Below are 20,103 nucleotides of genomic sequence, written 5' to 3'. Positions count from 1 at the left end.
GATACAAGCAAGTTAAGGTTTGTAGAAGACATATTTGAGGAAAGTGTGTGTCAGAAGAAAGCTTGGCTGAACCACCCCCAATTTTTTTTTTCCTGTCTCCCGTTGTAGACTTTGCTTTATCAGGTGAAGTACCTTTATTTTAAAAATACTTCCTCCATAAGTGGATTCTGACTTAAAGGTCTAGAAGGGGGAAATAAAATAGTATGGTTACATGAGGACTTAAAACTGACTGATTTGAAGAAAAGGATCTTGCTGCAGGCTTACTGCATGCTGTAATGTGCTCTCACCAGATATATTTTCAGCTTTATTTTCTCATTTCCTTTTTCTTTCATCAAGCTCTCTGGTAGTGTTTTTTTCCTTTCAGTAGGTACTGGTTGTTGCAGGGACACAAGGGATAAGCATTGTTATGTTAGTTTTATTTCTTTATTGCTATTAGATAGAAGCACTGAACAGAAGGCTCCATCCACTGGGGGTTAGTGGTTTAGATGACTTGAAATGGTCCTAATAATACATTCAGGTAATTTTTAATGTTATGGAGTTTAGGCAGATCCATGAAGAGTTTATTCTTGTTTAGAATCAGAGAGTAAATGTGGTAGTTGAACAGCCAGTATGTGGATGAAATGACTCTCTAAGGCATTTTGTTTGGTGTTGAAGAAATGTTAGTGATGGAAAAGTGAAAATGGCTGTCATGAAGTGAGTTTAAAAACTGGCTTATTAATAAACTTCATTATCATTCCAAATGGAGAATGACCATCCAGTGTATGTCTTGCTCTAGGGGTTTTGCTGCTGTTGCTGCTCAACCACGTTATGTAAGATTTCATTAATGACCTGGAAGAGATCATAGAATTGTTATCAATAAAATATGCAGCCAGTTGAAATTTGGGGACAGAAAATGCATATATGGTTGTGGGAAGCCAGCCTTGTGTGTTTGGAATTAGTGTGGTGTGTGGAAAGGGAAGCCAGGATCTGTGTGTGGGTGTTGGCAATTGGCAGGCTGTGGCAGTCAGTGACCAAAAGTGCCCGAGTGCTCTAGGGTGTTATTGACAGTGCTGTTTATAGCTCACTGCTGGCCTGATCTGCTCTGCCTTTAGAACATGGGATCCACTGGGGTGTTGTTGTGGTGCAGCCCCAGACAGCCACACTCACTCTGCCCTGGTGGGGTGAGGGAGAGATTCAGAAGGGTACAGGTGAGAGAAAACTTCCCAGGTGAGATAAGGGCAGTGTCATGGGTACAGCTGAAGCTGTGTGTGCCAGCAAGCAGAGCAAGGAGTGAATCCATTACTTCACATGAGCAGGCAGATAGATGTTCAGCAATCTCCAGGAAAGCCAGGCTGCATCACTCCTGGTGGTGACTTGGGAAGACAGCATCACTCCGAGCATCACCCCATTAATGCTTATGTGAGGCATGTGGGCAGTTCTATGGTATTTCATAGCAAAGGTATAGCTAAATACTTTGTTCAAAAGATTTGGCTTAGCTTGGTCCTCATCTGATCTGATTTATGATGGTTTTATTCTTGTATTCCCAGTAATATTTAATCTGACTCTTGGTGGAAAGTAAGGATTGAGTGAACCAGTGGGTGAATTTCATCACAGGCAGAGTCTCTACAGAGTTATAAATTTTGTTTGCCTGGAAGTCAAGGACATATTTTTTCCATAAAGCTTTGTTTAATGTCTATTTATACCTGTTGCATGCTGTTCAAAAGACAAATCTTGGAAAGGTATTACTTTGCAATTATTAAGTGTTTGTCTTTTTAGGTTTACAGAGCTGTAGGGGTGTGCAGTTTTGAATTCATGTGCTTCTGATGTGATTAGAAAAGTGGGTTATGCCAGTATTATAGAAGTAATTTACTATGTGACCTTGTTATTTGGTAATATATTGTGTTATAAAAATAGTTTGGCTTGATATTTGGATCTCAAAATCCAGCTTTGGTTTTTGCAATTGAAGAATTGGGAATGCTGTATAGGTGGAGGGGTGTATGTTTGCTATCTGGTGTCACTGAATGAGAGGTTACTCTTTTTAACATGAACATAAATTTTGAGAGTCAGTTCTACAGCTGATTAGTCCATAATTACCAGAATAAAGATTAGAGGCCACATGCAAGCCTGACTTCCCTTGAAACCTGGAGTAGATTGTTTTCTCTGGCTACTTGATTTTCTGTCAGAATTTTCAGATATATTGTGTAATGAACAAATGTCCACTAAGATGGGAGAAGGGTATAAGTGGTTAGTAGGGGCTCAGTGTTTTCGGTGTTTTGTTTTGGTGTGGGGTCTTTTGGTTTTCTTGGGGTTTTTGTTTTTGGGGTTTTTTGTTGGGTTTTTTAGTGTTGTGGGTTTTTTTTTTTTTTTTTTTTTTTTTTTTTTTTTTTGTGGGCTGTGTATTTCCTTGGTTTTTGGTTTGGTTTTTTAAGTTTTGGTTTTTGTTGTTTTTTTTTTTTTTTTGAGATAAGGAGTTTATAATCAAGAATTAGCATTTAAACTTTAGAACACTTATGTTTTTTCCCCTCACCTTTTACCTCTCTAAGTTAGTAACTTCTTAAACATTTGCTATGTTAGGAGAAGACCCCTCTGGAAGGTATCATGTCCCCCTCCCCCTTTATTGTAGGCTGCTGCTGAATGTACTGGCTATGAGCTACAGAGAGTGGCTTCCTGTCAGAATTGCTTCATGTAAAATCACAAGGAAGCAAATGTTTCTTGCATCCTCCCATTGTGCTGTTTCCTGTGAGCAGGCTGGATGCATGTCCTGGATACAGGTTTTTTATGGCACTGTACGTGTTGGGATGATCCAATCAAATTGTTCTTGGTAGCCCCTATAGTCTGAGCCTAGCAGGAAACCAGGCTTCCTCTCAACCTTTTGTTCTCAAGTTAGCCTGACTGTGGAGAGCTCTTGGCTCCATCAGAATCCAGAATGAAGGTGAGATTAAAATGGATTGTTTTAAGGCTTTGTAAGCTTAAGCTATCATTTGTAACCTTTTTTGAAATTTTCCCTTTCTTAGTCATTCTCTTTCTCCCGTGTTGTCCTTTTCTGATTCAGTTCTGGTTTCTACATGGGGACCTGTTTCATATATTTAATTTTTTTAAGATCAGGGTTAGGCTTTTGTGATTCTGTTCACACTTGAAGTTTACTTACACTTCAAATTTGTTTAAAAACTACTACAATAAGCATGTAGTAATAATGGAAATTTCACACTCTTAATACTTTCTTGTTCCATAGCAGCTTAATTTTTTCCTCCAATTTAAGCAGCCTGGTTTTGACTTTATAAATTATGCTGTTAATAAAATCTATCATGTCTGTTTGTTAAATCAGATTGTTTTTTCTCCTTAATGCCTTTTTTGTGTACATAGTCTTTTAATATTCCTTGTGTTTGAGGAAAAGCCTTACAAAATTCACATCTAGGCAATTCCCCGGTGCCTCTCCTTACTCCTTACAACTTCAAATAACTAAGAGAAGTATTTTTAAATTATTGTTGAAACGTGTTGAATTAGTTATTTGACTTTATTTATGTGAGCAATAACTGCTTGGAGTACACTGTTGTGTGGTTCTGGCTGCTTGATGCTGTGTGTGTTGTGTGGCATTGCTTTTCTGAGCTGTGTAAGTGCTACTCAAGCTTGAGGGATGTTGGCACCTGTACAGCCCAGCTAGAACTGCTGCTTTCTGGGACCAGAGATGATCCTCAGTCTGAGGGGGGAGAGATGAGCATGTGAATGTATGCAGGTATTAAATGTTTCCCAAATCTGTTCTACCTTTCCTGTGATATTACATCACCAGTCAGAACTGGTCTGGCAGCCCCTTCTGTGGTTACTTTCATAGCTTTTGTTAACACTTCTGCTTCTCTTGGGTTAAACTGGCCTTTCTTTGTTCCTTTCTCGCTTCTCCCCTGGGATTGAGTTTTTCCTCTCCTGTCTGTGAAGGCTGTTTTCTGGGTAAGGACTTTCTGATAGTGTCTGTGGGATGGGTCTGTTGTCAGAAAAGTGAACTGGTTTTTGTTGACTTTTTAGATAAAAACTGCTTCATTGTAGAAAACTAAATATCTTTCTGTTTCTTAAATCAGTTGGAAGAACTGCAGCAGCTGTCTTTTATTGTCAGCTTTCTAGTCTTGTACAAAGGAGTACTGTGAGTTCTTTCAACCTATGCAGAATCTATTGCAAGAGCTATTTTCATGAGACTTTGGATGAGTGTTTCCATTACCTCAGGCAAATATGGGTTTGTGGGGATTTTCCTTTTTTTAAAAAATGTCCTCTTTCCCCCCAAAAATCCAGATGTGTAATGTCATCACCCAGTGCTTGAAAGTTGCTGGAGTGTTTTCTGCAAGATAATTCAAGGTTTGGATTGCCTTACCAGTTAAAAAATAAAAATAAAATGAACCTCTCCTTTCATCTGTCCTCTTCCCAAAGCTCATCCTTGATCTAACCTGTCCAGCAATTTAATTCTTTTAAAATTCATTAATGTTCAGAAATGCTCTTTTCCTCTGTGTCTTGAAAGAGATGGCATGATGTAGGTTGTAGTAATTATTTTCAGTTATTTTCAAAGTACGTTATCAAAAATCAGGTACAATGCCTGTGCACTGCTACAGAAAAAGAGGAGTATGCCAAGAGAAATGGTACCCAGTAACTCTTATTTGGGCAAAATGTCTTAGGAAATCTTCTGATACTTGTTTTAGTCAACATTCTTGTAACTTAAATGATACTTTTGATATTTTTGTTTTCTCAGTTCTTTTTTTTTTTTTTTCAAATGCAGCTGTTGCTATATTATCTTTCCATTTAAATTGGGGTTTTAAATTTTTTTTAAGGAGAACGATCATCTCCCCCCCTGCTCCCCCCCACCCCATTTTACTGGCTCATAACAAGCACTAAAAGACTGATACTTTGTTCATGCAATAGCTTCTACAGTTGTGGTTTGCATGTACAAGCTTAAAGGCTTGTTTCTATGACTTTTAACTACTTGTTTTTTGGTTGTTTTTCAGACTTTTGATGCAAATGACCTGTATCAGGGACAGAATTTCAGCAAAGTTCTTAGCTCTCTTGTGGCTTTAAATAAGGTGACTGCAGGTAAGTAGACTACTTTGTCTTGTGCTGGCTTGCTGCTGCTTTCACCTTGCATCAGTGTATATTTATACCTGTGTTGTACCCATGATGAGGTGAACATATGCAGTATTTTAAATGAGATTTTGTTGAAGTTCATGCTTTTAAAACTTTGCAGTGGCTGTGAGTTCTCTAGTTGTGTCTTCTGCAGAAGGAAGCTTTGTGGTAGAGCTAAGGCTAAGCCTTTAAGCTGGCAAGCAATTTAGGAAAATTGTGTTTTTCAGAAAGGCCTGTTTTTTAGGTTGTTTTTCTTTTTTTTCCCCTCCACGTTTGAAGTACTAAAGCTGACTTGTGCTCCATTCTGTCATTCTCCTATTTAAAAAACTTGGCAACATTTTTGCCTTCCCCAGCCTATGTTTCCCAGTGCTATTCTTTCTTGCCAATAACAAAAGGATATCCAATGTCTTTGATCCCTTAAGCCACATATTTCATTCATTTAGCAGCTAGAAGTCATGAACCACTCACCTTAAGGTTTTTTGGTGGGAGGGGAAAGAGCTGTAGAAGTAACAAACAGGTGAGAGGTGTCCATCCATCATTGTAGGGTGAGGCTGTGCTAAATTCTGCCAGCTGGACCCAGGGACAGTCAAGAAATTATGGCATTGGCCCTTTTGGTTTCTTCCTGTTCCACCATCAGCAGCAAGGTTCAATATTGGTCATCAGGTCAGAGTCTGAGAGGGAGTCTAAAATTGAACTATATGTGTCAGTTTTTGTGCAAGGAAGAAAAGGTGATAGAAAAGTCAGTGATGCATAAGTGTTGCTTGATTTAATATGAATTTAATTTAATTAAATTAGTTTAATAATTAAAAATTAATAAGTATCTTGTCACATTTATAATCTCTTGTCTGTTTCATGAGAGACTTTGTGGTTTTGGTGGGTTATTTTTTTCCTTGCATTAGAAAGCACCCCTTAAAATTAAGTTTTGCAACCAAATCTTAGTTTTAATGAATGGGCATGGAGTAATACCATTGACTTCTTTGAAGCTGTTTAGACCAGTTGGTGATACTGCCTCTCATCTCAAGTGTAAGTGCAAATGCAAACCAGTGCAGTGCATCTTCAAAACTGCTGTACACTGGCCATTGCTGCCTTTGCTGTTGGTAAAGTGGAGAAAAAGTGTGGCTGTTTTGTCCAGATATCTATGGATTAAGGCCTATGACAAAGAGCCACAACTGCAGCTGGTTGGAAGGGACCTGGGCTGATCCCTTTCATGGTAGGGGCATGTGGTGGTGGTATGGAAACAGAAAATCAGAACCACATGCAAGCTGTGGTGTTGTCTCATTCCTAGGAGCAAGCATAAACCTTCTTTCTTTTCCAAACAATTTTCATTAACTGGGTAATTGTGTAGCAGGCATTTTAGACTGTTTCTCTCTGCTCTGGTATTGGAAGATGGATTTCAGATCCCCTGTGGATCTGCAAGAATTTCAGGCATACACAGGTTCGTCTGACATAGGCCTTCTACAATATGAGGCATGTGAGAAATGGGCATGGTTACTGATGAAGGACTTGTGTGGGTTTTCACTCCATTGAAGTATCAGTCTCTGGAGTGGTGGGATCAAGGAAGGAGGCTGCAGCCAGCACTGACCCTGGCTCTTGGGAGCTGCTGTTGGTGCAGCCCCTGGCTGGCAGTGGCTCACTAAGCCACAGGACACACCCCCACCCTCGCTGGCTGGCAGCATCCCATCCCAGGGATGTGCCAGCCCAGTGTCCAGGGCTGGGGCTGCCCTGGTGCCCCCAGCTGCCCCACTCCTGGCTGGGATGGTGGGATGAGCCCTGTCCTGCTGTTCCCTTGGTGCCTCCTAGCCCTCACCCAGCACCAGGGACCCCAGGGACCCCAGCAGCCCTGATGGCACACAGCCCTTCAGGTGGACATATCACATGGGTGTGCTTCTCAGAGGAGAGACAAATGGAAGAGGGGAAATGTTTTGGGAGGGTGTTGTTTACTTGAGAAGCAGCATTTTCCTTTCTTCTATTCCTAGTCCTCCCTCCAAAGAAGAAAAAATAGCTTAGTTGGCAAAAAAAAAAAAAAAAGGGATGAGGCAAAGGAATGTAGGAAAAGAGACAGTGGAAGGAATGTTTTAATTGAGAAGGAGATGGGGGGCTGTGGGAAGAACTAAGAAACAGATGTGGCTGGCTTCACTTCAAGCAAGTTTCATGCAGTCAAAATTCTTGGCTACTAGCTAAAATGATGCTGGTTAATTACCTTTAAATAGACTGGTAGTGAGTAGGAATAGAGAAATACAACCCTAACCCTCCTCTCTCTAAACAGGCCAAGTTGTTTTCTTGTCTGTGTGGGGAAGAAATTGTTTATGTCTCAGGGTTTTAGATTATTTATTGCTATCATTTTTTGAATCTCTAATTTCTGAGTAACTGCAGATACATCAAATCTGCTTTAAGCATGTGAATTTTACAGAGATAAGCAGAAGTTACAGATGCAAATTGTTAAAATTCTAATATTTAATTTTTTTCCCCCACTCTCCTACAGACATAGGGCTGGGCAGTGACTCTGTATGTGCACGTCCCTCATCTCATCGGATAAAATCCTTTGATTCTTTGGGATCCCAGTCTTCACACAGTAGAACTTCAAAACTCTTTCAGGGACAGTATCGGAGTTTGGTAAGTTCTGTGTGAATGAAATATGCTGTGGTGTGCTATTTTATTCCCCCTTTCTTTTTTAATGAGCTTTGTAAGTAAATTATAGTGTAGCAAAGTAACTGTTTCTTCTCTTTCAGTTCTGTATTTTTAGCCTGTGAGTTTATTTTTGCAGTTTTTTATATGATGTTTCAAAATACATGCAGCTTTTTGTGAACTTCAAACTATTTTTTCCCCCTTTAGTGCTCCATGTTGTCTGCATAGACAGTGTCTTTGTGGATTTGTGTTTTTCTTCTTGTTGTAAGGACTTGCTTTTCCAAAGGCAGAAATCTCATTTTCTCTGAGTTTAGGGGTGATGATTGAATGTTTTTCAAACCTCTGTGAAGGTGATACTTCTAATTTTGGCAGTAGTGGTAGTTGTTCCTGTTTTCTGTTATATTTCAAGGCTGATCCTTCAACTTGCCTTTGGGTAACTGAGTTGTGTGGGCCATCATTTTATAGTTCAGCTGAATTCAAGGTTGCATACCTCATGGAAATTGTGATAAATCGTACCTTTAGTCACTGAAGGTTGGCAAGGAGGGTTCAGATCCCTAATGATAGCTGCTTTATCCGTGGCTTTCTTAGGTGTGCAATGTGTTTTATCTGTGAAGTTTTTGCCCAAGGCCACTAATTCGAGCTCCTGTTCTGCTGTTGACAGATGCAGTGGTTGGTGGGACTGGCTGTTAGCTGGATCTCTGAAGTGATCAGAGTTTTCAGGGTTTCTGTCACTTTGGTGATCTGAGTTGCTCTGTGCAAAGAGGAGAGAAGTGCAAGAAGGAGGGAAAAAGAGCTAGTGGCCAAACCCAGGAAATTCCTAGTTTGGTTTTGTTGGTGTAGATGATCTGTTTGGAACCATTCTCACCAAGTTTGTATTAATTTCCTCTGCTGGAAAGTCATACTGGCAGAGCATAGGGTTTGTAGCTGATCTCACTGTGCAATGTTTCTGCTTATTTTGTGGCTTTTTACCATTTACTAAACCAAAACATTCTCTCTTGTTGAGCAGAGAGGATGAAAGCACATAATGTACCAGCAGAGGATTAAGGCAGAGGCGCTTGAAAATGTGCCAAGCTAATTGTCCAACACTGGGACTTGCACTGCCTTGGGACTTTCTGCATGTTTTCAAAGTCGTGTTTGCCCTCATTTTCCTGTAGTTTCTCAGCTGCTAACTCTGATGAAAGTCATATTGAGTTGTGATACAATAACATGATTGCTGGGGTTATGAATAAGCTGATGTGTAAGATCCTAGTGACAACATGCAGTCTTTTCATCACCTCAGCTATATAGGCAACATGTAGGTGAAATTCTTCTACTTGGATAGCTGACTAGGACTGCTTACACAGTCATTTTCTCACTAAGCTATGCTTTTATCTGTACAGGTATTGATTCTTGGTTATGATAGATACAAACATGATTTGTAGTGCTATTCTCTCAGTTCCAGTGCAACGTTTTTAAAGTTGTCCAAGTATTGCACTTTTTCAGCATAAAGGTTTGCCCAAACTCTTATGAAATGCTTGAATGGTGCAGATAGCCAAAACTGACATCCAAGGACAAAATGCTAAGTTTCAGAATCATTAATTTGAAAGACTAATTAGTTACTTTAAAGAACATTCAGATGTTAGGACAGAGTGATAATCTGCCTTGGCACCCATGGTAAGGAATGATCATACACACAGACATAGTGTATATAGACAGCTGCAAGTCTGCTGCAGGCTTCCAGCTTTGCTAGCCTTCAGAGAAATGATTTGGGAGTACTTAGTCAAGGTAAGTTGTGTAACTCTTTCATAGGCTTGGTGAATGAACTCTCCTTCTTTGGCAGGCCATGGAGACTTGTACCTTCAGCTGTGGAAGCCACTAACCTGAAAAAGAAAAGGAAAAGGTTTTGTGCTGCAAACTCTTGATATATCTAAAATTAAATTACACCCAGCTCAGTTTCTCCCTCCTTGCAGCACAGAGAATTTTACGAAAATGGTCTCTAATGTAAGGCCTTTGTTTCTTTGTAGTTGTCAAAGGCAGTTTCAATTTATGCTAGTTATAGAAAAATGTATACATTTTTTCTTTGTGAGAGCAATAATTATTCTCATTTTAGCTGTTAACCCTTTCTGATTTGGAGGGGCTGTAATAAGTAAAATATATACTCCCATGGCTGATAAAAATCTGTAGATTAAAAATTACAGAAATACTGGAAATGGTAAATTGCACCTTTATAAAGGCTTTTGAGTAAAAATGTGTGGGGACTGTTGTGTGTGGAGCAAAGGCTATTTCCATTTTATGGACATTTCTGTTTTGCTCATGGAAATATTGTTTAAGTCTCTAATGATCACTTTATTCTTTGTTTTCTCTTACTAGGACATGACAGATAACGGCAACCATCAGTTGGTGGTGAGAGCCAAATTTAATTTTCAACAGACAAATGAAGATGAACTTTCTTTTTCAAAAGGTGATATTATTCATGTTACAAGAGTGGAAGAAGGAGGCTGGTGGGAAGGAACTTTGAATGGAAAAACAGGGTGGTTTCCAAGTAACTACGTACGAGAAATTAAATCAAATGGTGAGTTTTGAAGGGGAAAGCATACTTGCAGAAATTCTTGCTTTGGGTAGAGGTTGATGGTTGGTTGATTCATTAAAACTTCTAATGCTTTTTGTTTAAGCTTGATTTTATTTACTGAAGGTCTTTGACAGCAATGATTAATGCTTGGAAATTCTCACTTCCCCACCCCAGCTCACTGTATAGAGTGGCTTCTGAATTAGCAGTAAGTGTGCAGGAAACTCCCCATTCTGTTTGCTTGTCTGTCATTTTGGGCTGCTCTCAATTCCTTGGTCTGAATTCCTAGAATGTGGGATTTTGACTCAGATGCTGACAGACTTTGAATTGGTGCTTTTAGTTTAAATAGTGAGAGATTTCCTACAAAAGAAAACAAAAAAACAAACAAACAAACAAAAAACAACAAAAAAGAAAAACCTCCAAACCCGACAAAAATTTACTCAATACATCCCATTACTTAGAAGTAAACAACTGCAGGAAGGAAACCCAATTCTATCAAAATTTTGAAAGCTAATGTATTTGTGATTTTTCTTTTTCTTTCTTGTTCATGTGCCTTCAGCTTTTCTTCATACAGGCTTCATCCTTCCACTGCAGTTTTATTTTGAACTTCATACAGTCAAATGTCATCTGAAAATCAGAAGTAACATTCCTTTTTAATCTACTAGGATATTGTTGTGGGTGACATAATTTCTCAGTCTCCTTTATTTCTTTTTTTTACCCCAGGTCTTGGCTTATTTTCAGAGATTAGGGATAAGCCTGGTAGGATAACATTACCCAGGCTCTCTGGGAGGCTTTACCACTGTTTCCTTTGTTACAGCTCTAGTGAAAACACACATCTTTTGGGGCTGTGCTCAAGTCTTTGGCATGTTTGTTTTTTTTTTTTTCTTCCCCTCATTATGAGGCAGCTATTCAGATGTCTGATTGCAGTGAGGTTGTGGCAGCAAAAGTCCATTTAAAAACCTACCTTTTCTCCTTTGGTTGCATCCTCTTATTTTCTTCCTTGATTTAATATATCCAATCTGTTGTTGCAAAATGCTAGTCTTAGATCTCTGCAGCTTCACTGTCCTTTTCAACCAGCTTCTCCCAGATCTAGTCACAATGTAAGACTTGGCTTTAATGTTCTTTAGAGATCCCTTAGATGCAACTTATCCTGAGAAGCAATTCTTGAAGCCTGTTTTTGGTTTGTTTGTTTGAATTTCATCAGTTTTGACCTCCTCCAGCTCCTTGGAACCTAGGTAGGCAATTAAGCTCCAGGACAGAAATGCTTTAACAGTGAACATCCAAGATCCAGAAGTTGCCAGTAACCAGAATTGAGTGGTTTTTATTTTATTAAGAATGCTGCACTTGGGTGAAGTAGGTAGGAAGGGACTGCACAAAGGACTGCCAAGTGCAGTCTGATGCTTGACTCCTTGCAGCACTTTCTGATCCCTGGGGCTGACATGGTTTTTACTTTCACTTCTTGCCCTCAGAAGAAAATTCTTCCAAATCCTTTTCCCTCCACTTTTAGGTGTATTCTCTCTGCCACAACAGTTTATCCCTTGTGGCTTCTGCAAGACTTCTTGCGTTCTTGGACTGCTGTCTCATATGTTCAATTTCTTCTATGGAAGTTTCTTCTGTTTGTGCCCAAGCTTTTCTCTTCTCAGGAAGCTTAGTTCATTGAGTATTACAAAGTTGAAATGACTGAGCTGTAGCTCACTAGCTTTCTTTGTTTTCCTTCTCCATTTTAAAATTACTGTATTTGACTTTTTCCAGTACTTTGTGGAACTTCACTTGTCCTCTCTGGTTTCAGATATGGATATAGCTAGTTCTCTTACTATCAACTCAGCACGAGAGGTACTGTGTAATTTATCAAAATAGTAATTTTAACCTGCTTTTATGCATTTGTAGGTATATGTTTGAGTTGTCTGCAGTTGACTTTTTTGTGGAGAGGATGGGGGGGTGGTAGAAGGAAGCATGACATGCCAAGAGCTTCTTAGTGTGTCAGTGACTGTGGAGTTGCAGATTAGCTTTACCCCTTCATGTATGTATGCATGCTGTGGGATGCTTTGTTGCTACTATCCTCATGACCATGTTAGTTGTATTGTAAATGTGAGTTGTATTGTAAGGTGACCTGACTTCTGCTTACTTTTGCTTCTTTTTGTTTGATTGTGGTCAGTGTATATATTTGTGATATTTGCTCCATGTCAGTTAGCATCCACTTTTTCTGTTCTTTCTTTGACGTGCCACTAACTTTTAAAGGAATTATCATTCTCACAAGCCCATTCTGCTTGTGTTTTTACTAGTGGGGCTTCTTTTTTTAATGCATATTTTTAAGCTTACTGAATTCTTCTTACTTGAAGTCCATTGTTGTAATTTGCTGCGCTGTTTCTTTTATTTTATTGCTTGTTTCCATTAAACTTGTTATGGGCATTTCTATTCTCAACTAAGTTTTGCTTTATGGATATTGTTGAAGATCCTAAAGAGAGGGCTTTTCTGGAATTCTCCTCCCTTCTGTATCCAAATGCACTGTCCTGCTGCTGGACTTTATTTGTTCTGCTGTCCTTGTGGAAACAAAGATGTAATGCTGTTTGTTACAAAGCTCTGAAGTTGTTTGAATAGATGGGTGTTCATGAGAAGCTTCTTCTAAGTTAAATGTAATTTCTGTTGCCTTCCTGTGTCCCTGCTCTTAGCTTGTCTTCATTAGGAGAGCTGGCATTTCTTGAGTTGATAATCTTATACTGCCCACTTTTTTTATTTCCTAGTAACTATATATACCCCTCACTTCAGGATTTCCCTAGTTCAGAAGTGTTTTAAGTGCCTTTATGCCTTAAGCATGAGGTTGAAATATAAAAGTGCTCTTTTTTGCCTTACGTATTTTAAAAGTGTTTAGGAGAACTTGCAGCTTTGCTAGCTCAAATTCAAAATGTGTTTTCTATCAGTGTTACAATAGATTGATTTTAAAAAAGATCCAGATAGGATTTTTGAAATACATGCTCTTGATTAAGGTCTCTCTGAAAAAAATGTTCATCCTGGACATCTCATTTGTTTTCAACATACTCTGTAAATGGTCTGGCATTGGTAATATAACTCTAGGCTTCTTTCTTCTCTGAAATGTAGCTGAAAATACTGTAAATACTAGAAATCCTGTATAGGGAAATCCTGTATAGGATGATGCATTCTGTGGAGAGCTCCCAGGACATGACTAAAGCTCCTGGGTTTCACTAAATTAAATCTTCTCAGTCTGATGTAACCTGACTTCTGCAAATTGACTGAAAGAAGAGAGAGAAGTTTTTTATGCCTGTGTGTTTTTGTTTTAATTCTCACAAACTTCATAGGCATTAGATGTTTACATAAATGGATTTTTGTTCTAAATTAAAATCCTCTAGTGTAAAAAACCTGTAGATATGTAACCTTAGCTTTTACAGTGACTCTGAAGTTATATATTCAAGGAAGGGAAGAAAGAGATGTGTGGAATGGAACACTCTTTACCCACATTGATTTCTTCAAGTGTTTAGAAAAAAAGTAAGCTGCATTACATGAATTACACCAGCAGAGAATATCACATGCTAAGGTATCTCACAGTTGTTGTGCCATGGCTGTAACTTGTTGGTTTAGCTGTGCCTGGCTGATTAGAGTTAGCACACAGTGCTAATGAGGTGAGCCACAAATGCTTGTAGGACACGTACTGAGATTGGTGAGCAAAGCACAGCATTTCATTTTCTTAGGCTGGACAATGGCTATTTTGGGGGGAAAATAAATTTGGCTGAGATAGAAAACTGTTTTTGTTTTGCTTTTGAGTGTGTATTTATTCTGTCCCCCCTCCCTGACCCAAGGAGAAAAAGAGGATTTGTTTAAAGTTGTGATAGTTATGATCAAATATGTAAAAAAAAGAAAAAGTACTGTTTTCTGTTCAAGCACATGCCTACACTCTGAACTTCAAAAAAAAGTTGAAGTTTCTTCTTTCCATCTCTCTCTCCCTCCCCCTGTTTTCATTTCCCTTTTCAAACCCTCTAACATCTTATGGTCTTTGATCCCTAGTCAGGAAGTACTTCTAAATGAAAGGATTTTGGTTTTATCCTGCTCTACTATTACATGTGACAGAGGGTAGAAAATAATGTGTGAGCTTGATAAGATACTTGACAGTGTGGCCTTATTGAGGTTGTTTTTGCTTACATAAAATGGAACAGGAAGAGGTGAAGGTGTAGGTGGAGTCTTGTCTCTTACAGTGCTGCTTCTGTCTCACACGGTGCTTAGAGAGATTTGGAGACCTAGTTTGGAGGGTTCCCTTGCAAGGAAAAGAAGGGTGGTTAGCCAGAATGGGATGCACTTGCTTAGCTACTGTCAGATGTTAATCAGATTTTAAAAAACCCCCACATGGTCCGTTACTGAGTTGTGTCCAAGCATAATCCCTTTAAATGGCCTGAGATTACACAGAAGGGAGTACAGCTTTGTACAAACTACATTTGGTATGTCACAAACTTTATTCTAATTCTTTGCAGAAATTAATGTATCATTACTGCCCTAGCCTCAGTTAGGCTTTCTTGGCAGTTTATTGGGATCAGGCCCAGTGCAAATTACAGTGATAGTGTTTCTTTTATTTGGATGTTAAAAAAACAAAATCAGTGTGGGGAAAAGGTCAGAATATAGTGGAGGAGTAGAGTGTCAGCTGCTTCCATCCTGTGGTATGTGAGGTAAGGAAAAATTACACTTTTGGCTTTGGGAAAAAAAAAAAAAACAAAGGAAAAAATAACTAAAACCCCATGAAGAATGTTAGTTTTTCTCTCCCCAGCCATGTACACTCAGAGGAGTATTATTTTCTCTTGTCAAGTGTAACTCTACAGACATCAATAAAATAGAGGTTGGCACCAGTGAGTGCTATTGGGGCAGCAGTGTTGATAGTGTCTGTATTGCAGAGTGGAGCACTGCAGCAGTGCCTGAGCCCTCTTGAGAGCTGGCATCAGGTTTAGGTCTGCCCTGCTGATGCCGGACTTGAGCTGATTAGTCTAGGAAGATGGAGCTTGCTTGTAGCACTTGGCTAATGGGGACCACACAGCTTTTGGTGTTCTTGTTGACACATCTTTCCTCCCCTTATGTGGGATGAAATAACCCAAATCAGATCTTTTTATCTAGATCACACCCTACGGCGCAGTACGAGCAGAAACACTCGGGGGTGTTCTGTAGCAGTAGGGTCAAAGTGCTTTAGTAAAGTATGTTCTGAAGGGAATAAATTCTCTGTGGGGTAGCACAAAGTGGAATGTTGCATGAAAATGAATATGGTATAAACTGAAGACATGCCAGAAGAGAGAATGTGGGGATGTCAGGTAATGTGAAGGCATATAAGTTAAAATAGAAAGAAACAGAGCATTGGGAAGGATCGGGTAAATTGTCTTTTTACAGCCAATAAATAGACATTTGTAAAGAATAAAATAACTTAATTTTAGGGAGTTTGTGCCATCTTATACCACTTAGGGGAAGGCTATAAAAGCAGTTGCTTCCACTGAGGAGGATTATTTGCTGGAAAAGTAATGTTAAAAGCCTGTGCTACCCTCATTCTCCACCCAAAGATGATCTGTTCAGTGAAGTCCATCTGGTTTGCCACTAGACAATGCATTATCAAGTGTGGCTGAAGGCATTTGAATGTGATGCTTTGATCACAAGAGAGATGGACAGTGGGAACTTAGCTCTTGGTTTCAGTCACCAGCAGGATACCATCTCTTCCTGTACTTGAGCAGATGCCTGCCAGCTTTGGGTTTGATCATACACTGAGCCATTTTCACTGTGCTTTCAGTGTTAATATAAGGGATGCACATTGTGGCTGGAGAAAAGTAGGGAGGTGCAAAAATCTGTGTGGGAAAAGCTGGTGTCTGGTTCAGGTCTCTCTCTTCCAGAGCTTTGAGAAATAGAGCCTCTGTGGAGTGGGCAAGGTTCCAGGGGTTTGCTGATGTTTCAAAAACCCATGGGCTTCATAAAGACAGAGTGCTGAGTAGGGGGTGGGACCTCCTTGAAATGTTTAATGAAATATGCTCTGTTTGCAAAATACTCTAATGTTCTATTACCAAGGATAATAAATGACACTTAGCATAAACAAAGAAAACAATTTCTTATGCTCAAGATCAGGATTTTCTTCTCTGTAATGCATTGTGCAATAAGCTAATTGCAGCAAGACTGTTTCTTCTTCCTCATTATGAAGCAAGGCACTGCTTGGAGGCAGAATACCAGACATGATAGACAGATGGACTAATTTGCTGTGTCTGATTCTGTGTTTCTGCAATAGAAATGGCCTTTATATTTTAAAAGCTAAATGTTGATTATGACTGTTCGGGCAAAATTATATGAATGTGTGATTCTTTCTTTCTATCCTGTCTTTAAATCTGAATTTGGACATGTGAGTGTCTCTGATGGATAACTGAAGCAGCTGAACAGCTGGCAATATAAATGACTCTGTGTTTCAGCAAAAATCTTCCAACTTTCTTCAGCAGCTTAAGCAAAGAGAGGTATTTTTGCACCCTTTAAAATAACAAAGAACCAGAATTCCATGATCAGCCAGCTCAACAATGGTCAGCCATCTGTATTATGATGGATTCAGTGACAAGTATTTACCTTTATCCTTAAATAACTCTTGTTCCTCCTTTCAAGACATCTGTATTATGATAAATTCTGTGACAAGTATTTACTTTTATCCTTAAATAACTCTGGTTTCTCCTTTCATGCTTTTTGGCACATGATTAATAAACCTTTAGGTATTTAGTGAACCTGAAAGTCACTATAAATTGTAGGATAAGTTCAAGAGCTTCCACAGAGAGTGAAAGCAAATTGCCACGTTTGTGGGAATGACATCATTGTCATCATTCAGTACAAAGAAAAGAATTGTAATTGTCCCATATAGAGAAGCATTATAGATGAGTATATAAATGAGTAGCCATACATACAAGGTGATTTTGGGTCTTTTCACACTGAGTGTTTGATGGCAAATCTGCTTGAGTTTACAGCTTGGTTCTAAGGGGGTGGGAGGAGTCCTGTCATTTGGGATTACTTGGCTGTATAGCAGAGCACATATGCATTGCAGGGCTGGTGGCTGAGAGCATCAGTGTTCCCAGCTGGATAACTGCTGGGTCTAACAGTTTTTGTGCTGAGTGTCAGCTTAGATCTGACGTGGGCTGGCTAGGCAGGGGATATTAACCAAAAGGGTTTGACTGTCATCCCTGAAAGTGGTAAGGAGGATTTTTTTTTTTTCTTTGCACATGTTTGGCAGTTTTAAGACTTTATTTTATTTTTAGATTAGCTTCTTTGAGGGGAGTTCCACTGCAATACAGAGCAAATTCCCTTAAAGATACTTGGATCTGTGTGCTTATGGGGCCTGAGCTGCTCTTTGTGGGCTGTTAGCTAAAGCCTCTGGCCTGCCAGGCTGTCCTGGCACTGGAGATGAAAGGGTGATCTGCACCTGGAGTCAGCTTGCTTGAGCTGGCATCATCCCTGGGCTGCACCTGGGAGCCTGAAGAAGCCCTAAATTCCTCAGGAGAGGCTTGGTACCACAGAGAGTGTTCTGCTTATGAGGGTGCTTCCCTGGTCAGCTCTGCTGTCCATGGGAATTTTCCATAGTTGGCCCTTAGCTTGGCTGACTGGGCTTCTCCTGCAGAGGTGTTTGGGGCTTGCATAATTTATTCTTAGCCTGAGGTATCAGGTAAACTAGACTTAAATTATTCATAGATCTTTATTAAAATGTGTTTGAAACAGGAGCTTGCTTTTAAAATAAATGTAGAGCCTTCAGTAGGTATGTTTTGGGGCAGCTTCTGTGGTTTTGTTTGGGGCAGTTCAGTTGACAATTTGCTGTTTTATAGCTTGGATGCAAATTACTCAAATGCTTATTTGACATTTGCATATTAGAGAAGCCTGATTATTTAAAAAAACATACAGAAATAGACAAACCAAAGCACCAAAATGTCCTGATAAGCACAGTCTCACAAGCATTCTCAGTTGGTTGAGTGCCCAATCAAGTGTGAGAGATCAAGAAGGGATGCTGCAAATCTTACTTGTTGCTTCTGCAGCATGCAGCATGTTGCTTTTGATTTTCTCTCACCCCATGTTTGCTCCTCTGTAATTGACTTGGAGGAGTGGTAGTGGTTGGAGGGAAGGCTTTAGGGGAGTGTGTTTTCTCTGTCTCTCTGATCTGGGCCAGCCCTTGGGTAACTCTCAGGACCGTTGTTTTGATCTTGCAGATTAATGTTGTCCTTCCAGGAAGAGCATTTATCTGAGGGATAGATTCCCTATGGGTTATAGGAAGGATTTATTTTTATGAAGAACCCTGTTCTCAAGTGTATAAGCATTTTTATTTTAGCCATCATTAATAGCAAAAGATATTTTGTTTTAAAACATGATTTTCTGGGCATAAGGTAAGTCACTTCACTAGTACTGTGTTTTGAATCTTATTTTGAGACTGAGTGTAATGTCTCACTTCTGGAGTCTTCAGCTTTTGATTGGTCACTTGCTTTCACAGAGTTCATTAAATCAATATTGAAACTTAATATTACTTTTGTTTGAAAGTGTGTATATGATTTGGAAATGCCTGTTACTGATTTTTTTTTTGCTTGTTTGTTTTTTTTTTTAATTGCAGTCTCTGACAACATCGTGTTTTTAAAAAATAAATTTGGTAGAGCAAATTTTATTAACTGCCTTTCTGGTTCCAGGAAAAAGAATGGCAGTTTTTCTGCCTGCCTTCAGTGAGACTAGAGTTTCATTCATTGTGAGCATACTGCTTCTTTGCCAGTAATTTCAAGTACAATTATGTATGTTTCTCAGTGAAGCACCATTTTCACTGGATCTTGATAAATATTTTAAAGCAGTTTGTTTGACCTCTAGTGTTGAGCTGTGAAATTGCACCCCATTGACCCCAAAATCTTTTATTTCAGAAAAACCAGTCTCCCCCAAATCAGGTACATTGAAGAGTCCGCCTAAAGGCTTTGATACATCTGCGATTAACAAAAGTTACTACAATGTGGTGAGTGATCATTTTTTCTTCTGTGGGAGCTGTTATGTACAGTAGAATGTCATTTAGTTAAATGCTCTTATCTGCAAAAAAAAAAAAATCCAAAAAAAACCCCAAACCAAAAAGAAGGCAGTGTTGCAAGGAAGTACCAAAACAAGATAGGGGTATTGGTGTATTCTCATATAATCAAGATCATTATTAGTTTAATAGGATATCACATATGTGGATTCTTAAATATGGTGCAAAAATTATAGTCTAAAGTAAGCGAATGATTGGCTTTTATGTAACATTATGCTCATGTTTTGCTAGTTGTTAATTTCCTTTTTTCTCCCACCCCCTACATGTGACATCAATGTTCGCCAATCTCCATGAATTACTGAAATTCTGCTGTGTTAAACTAATTAATTATACTTTTGTCCTTTTTGTTGAATAAGAGACTGTTTCAAAATGTTCAGTTTGCTTCCTTTGTATTGATGCTTGTAAGTCAACTCTGTTGTTAGCCTAAGGAACCTCTCCCTTAAACTGTGCATAGATTTCACAGCAAGGCAGTACAGACAGAGTGAGCCTTCAGCACACCCCCCAGGAATTCTTATCCTAGTGCTCAGGTACTAGGTTGCATGGAAGAAACAGATGCATGTAAGAAACATACTCAACTCTGTCTTTAAGTGTGTTGTAACCGTGTTGAGAATCATTTATTTATTGAGGAGATACACTGGGAAGCAAAAAAGCACCTTACTGTTTTTGTTAAGCACTGCTCCCTGCTGGTGTAAAGCCAAACCACAACATTTCTCTCCCTTTTCTTCCAAGCAGCTGTCACGGGTTTTCATCTTCTATGTCAGTTTTTAAGAAGGATCATAAAGCATCATTTTCTGGTTTTGTCTTCTGTGGTCGTGGC

At 39.1% G+C, this 20,103-nt stretch overlaps 1 protein-coding gene across 3 annotated transcripts in view; it reads left to right on the top strand.

Moving 5' to 3' along the window:
* Positions 1-20,103, top strand: part of ARHGEF7 (Rho guanine nucleotide exchange factor 7) — a 116,126-nt gene that overhangs the window by 41,095 nt on the left and 54,928 nt on the right. For 2 of the 3 annotated variants that reach the window (XM_050972524.1, XM_050972532.1), the window contains exons 3-6: positions 4,962-5,046; positions 7,559-7,689; positions 10,051-10,252; positions 19,132-19,220. In XM_050972524.1, the coding sequence (XP_050828481.1) occupies positions 4,962-5,046; positions 7,559-7,689; positions 10,051-10,252; positions 19,132-19,220 (507 nt within the window). Of the gene's footprint in view, positions 1-2,828; positions 2,912-4,961; positions 5,047-7,558; positions 7,690-10,050; positions 10,253-19,131; positions 19,221-20,103 lie in introns of those variants that run through there. The other variant, XM_050972528.1, reaches the window with a different exon arrangement.

The sequence above is a fragment of the Serinus canaria genome, chromosome 1 (genome assembly GCF_022539315.1).
Source record: "Serinus canaria isolate serCan28SL12 chromosome 1, serCan2020, whole genome shotgun sequence".
In the NCBI taxonomy this organism is placed as follows: domain Eukaryota; kingdom Metazoa; phylum Chordata; class Aves; order Passeriformes; family Fringillidae; genus Serinus; species Serinus canaria.
The sequence above is the reverse complement of the archived record's forward strand: the minus strand, read 5'-3'. Positions and strand labels throughout refer to the sequence as shown.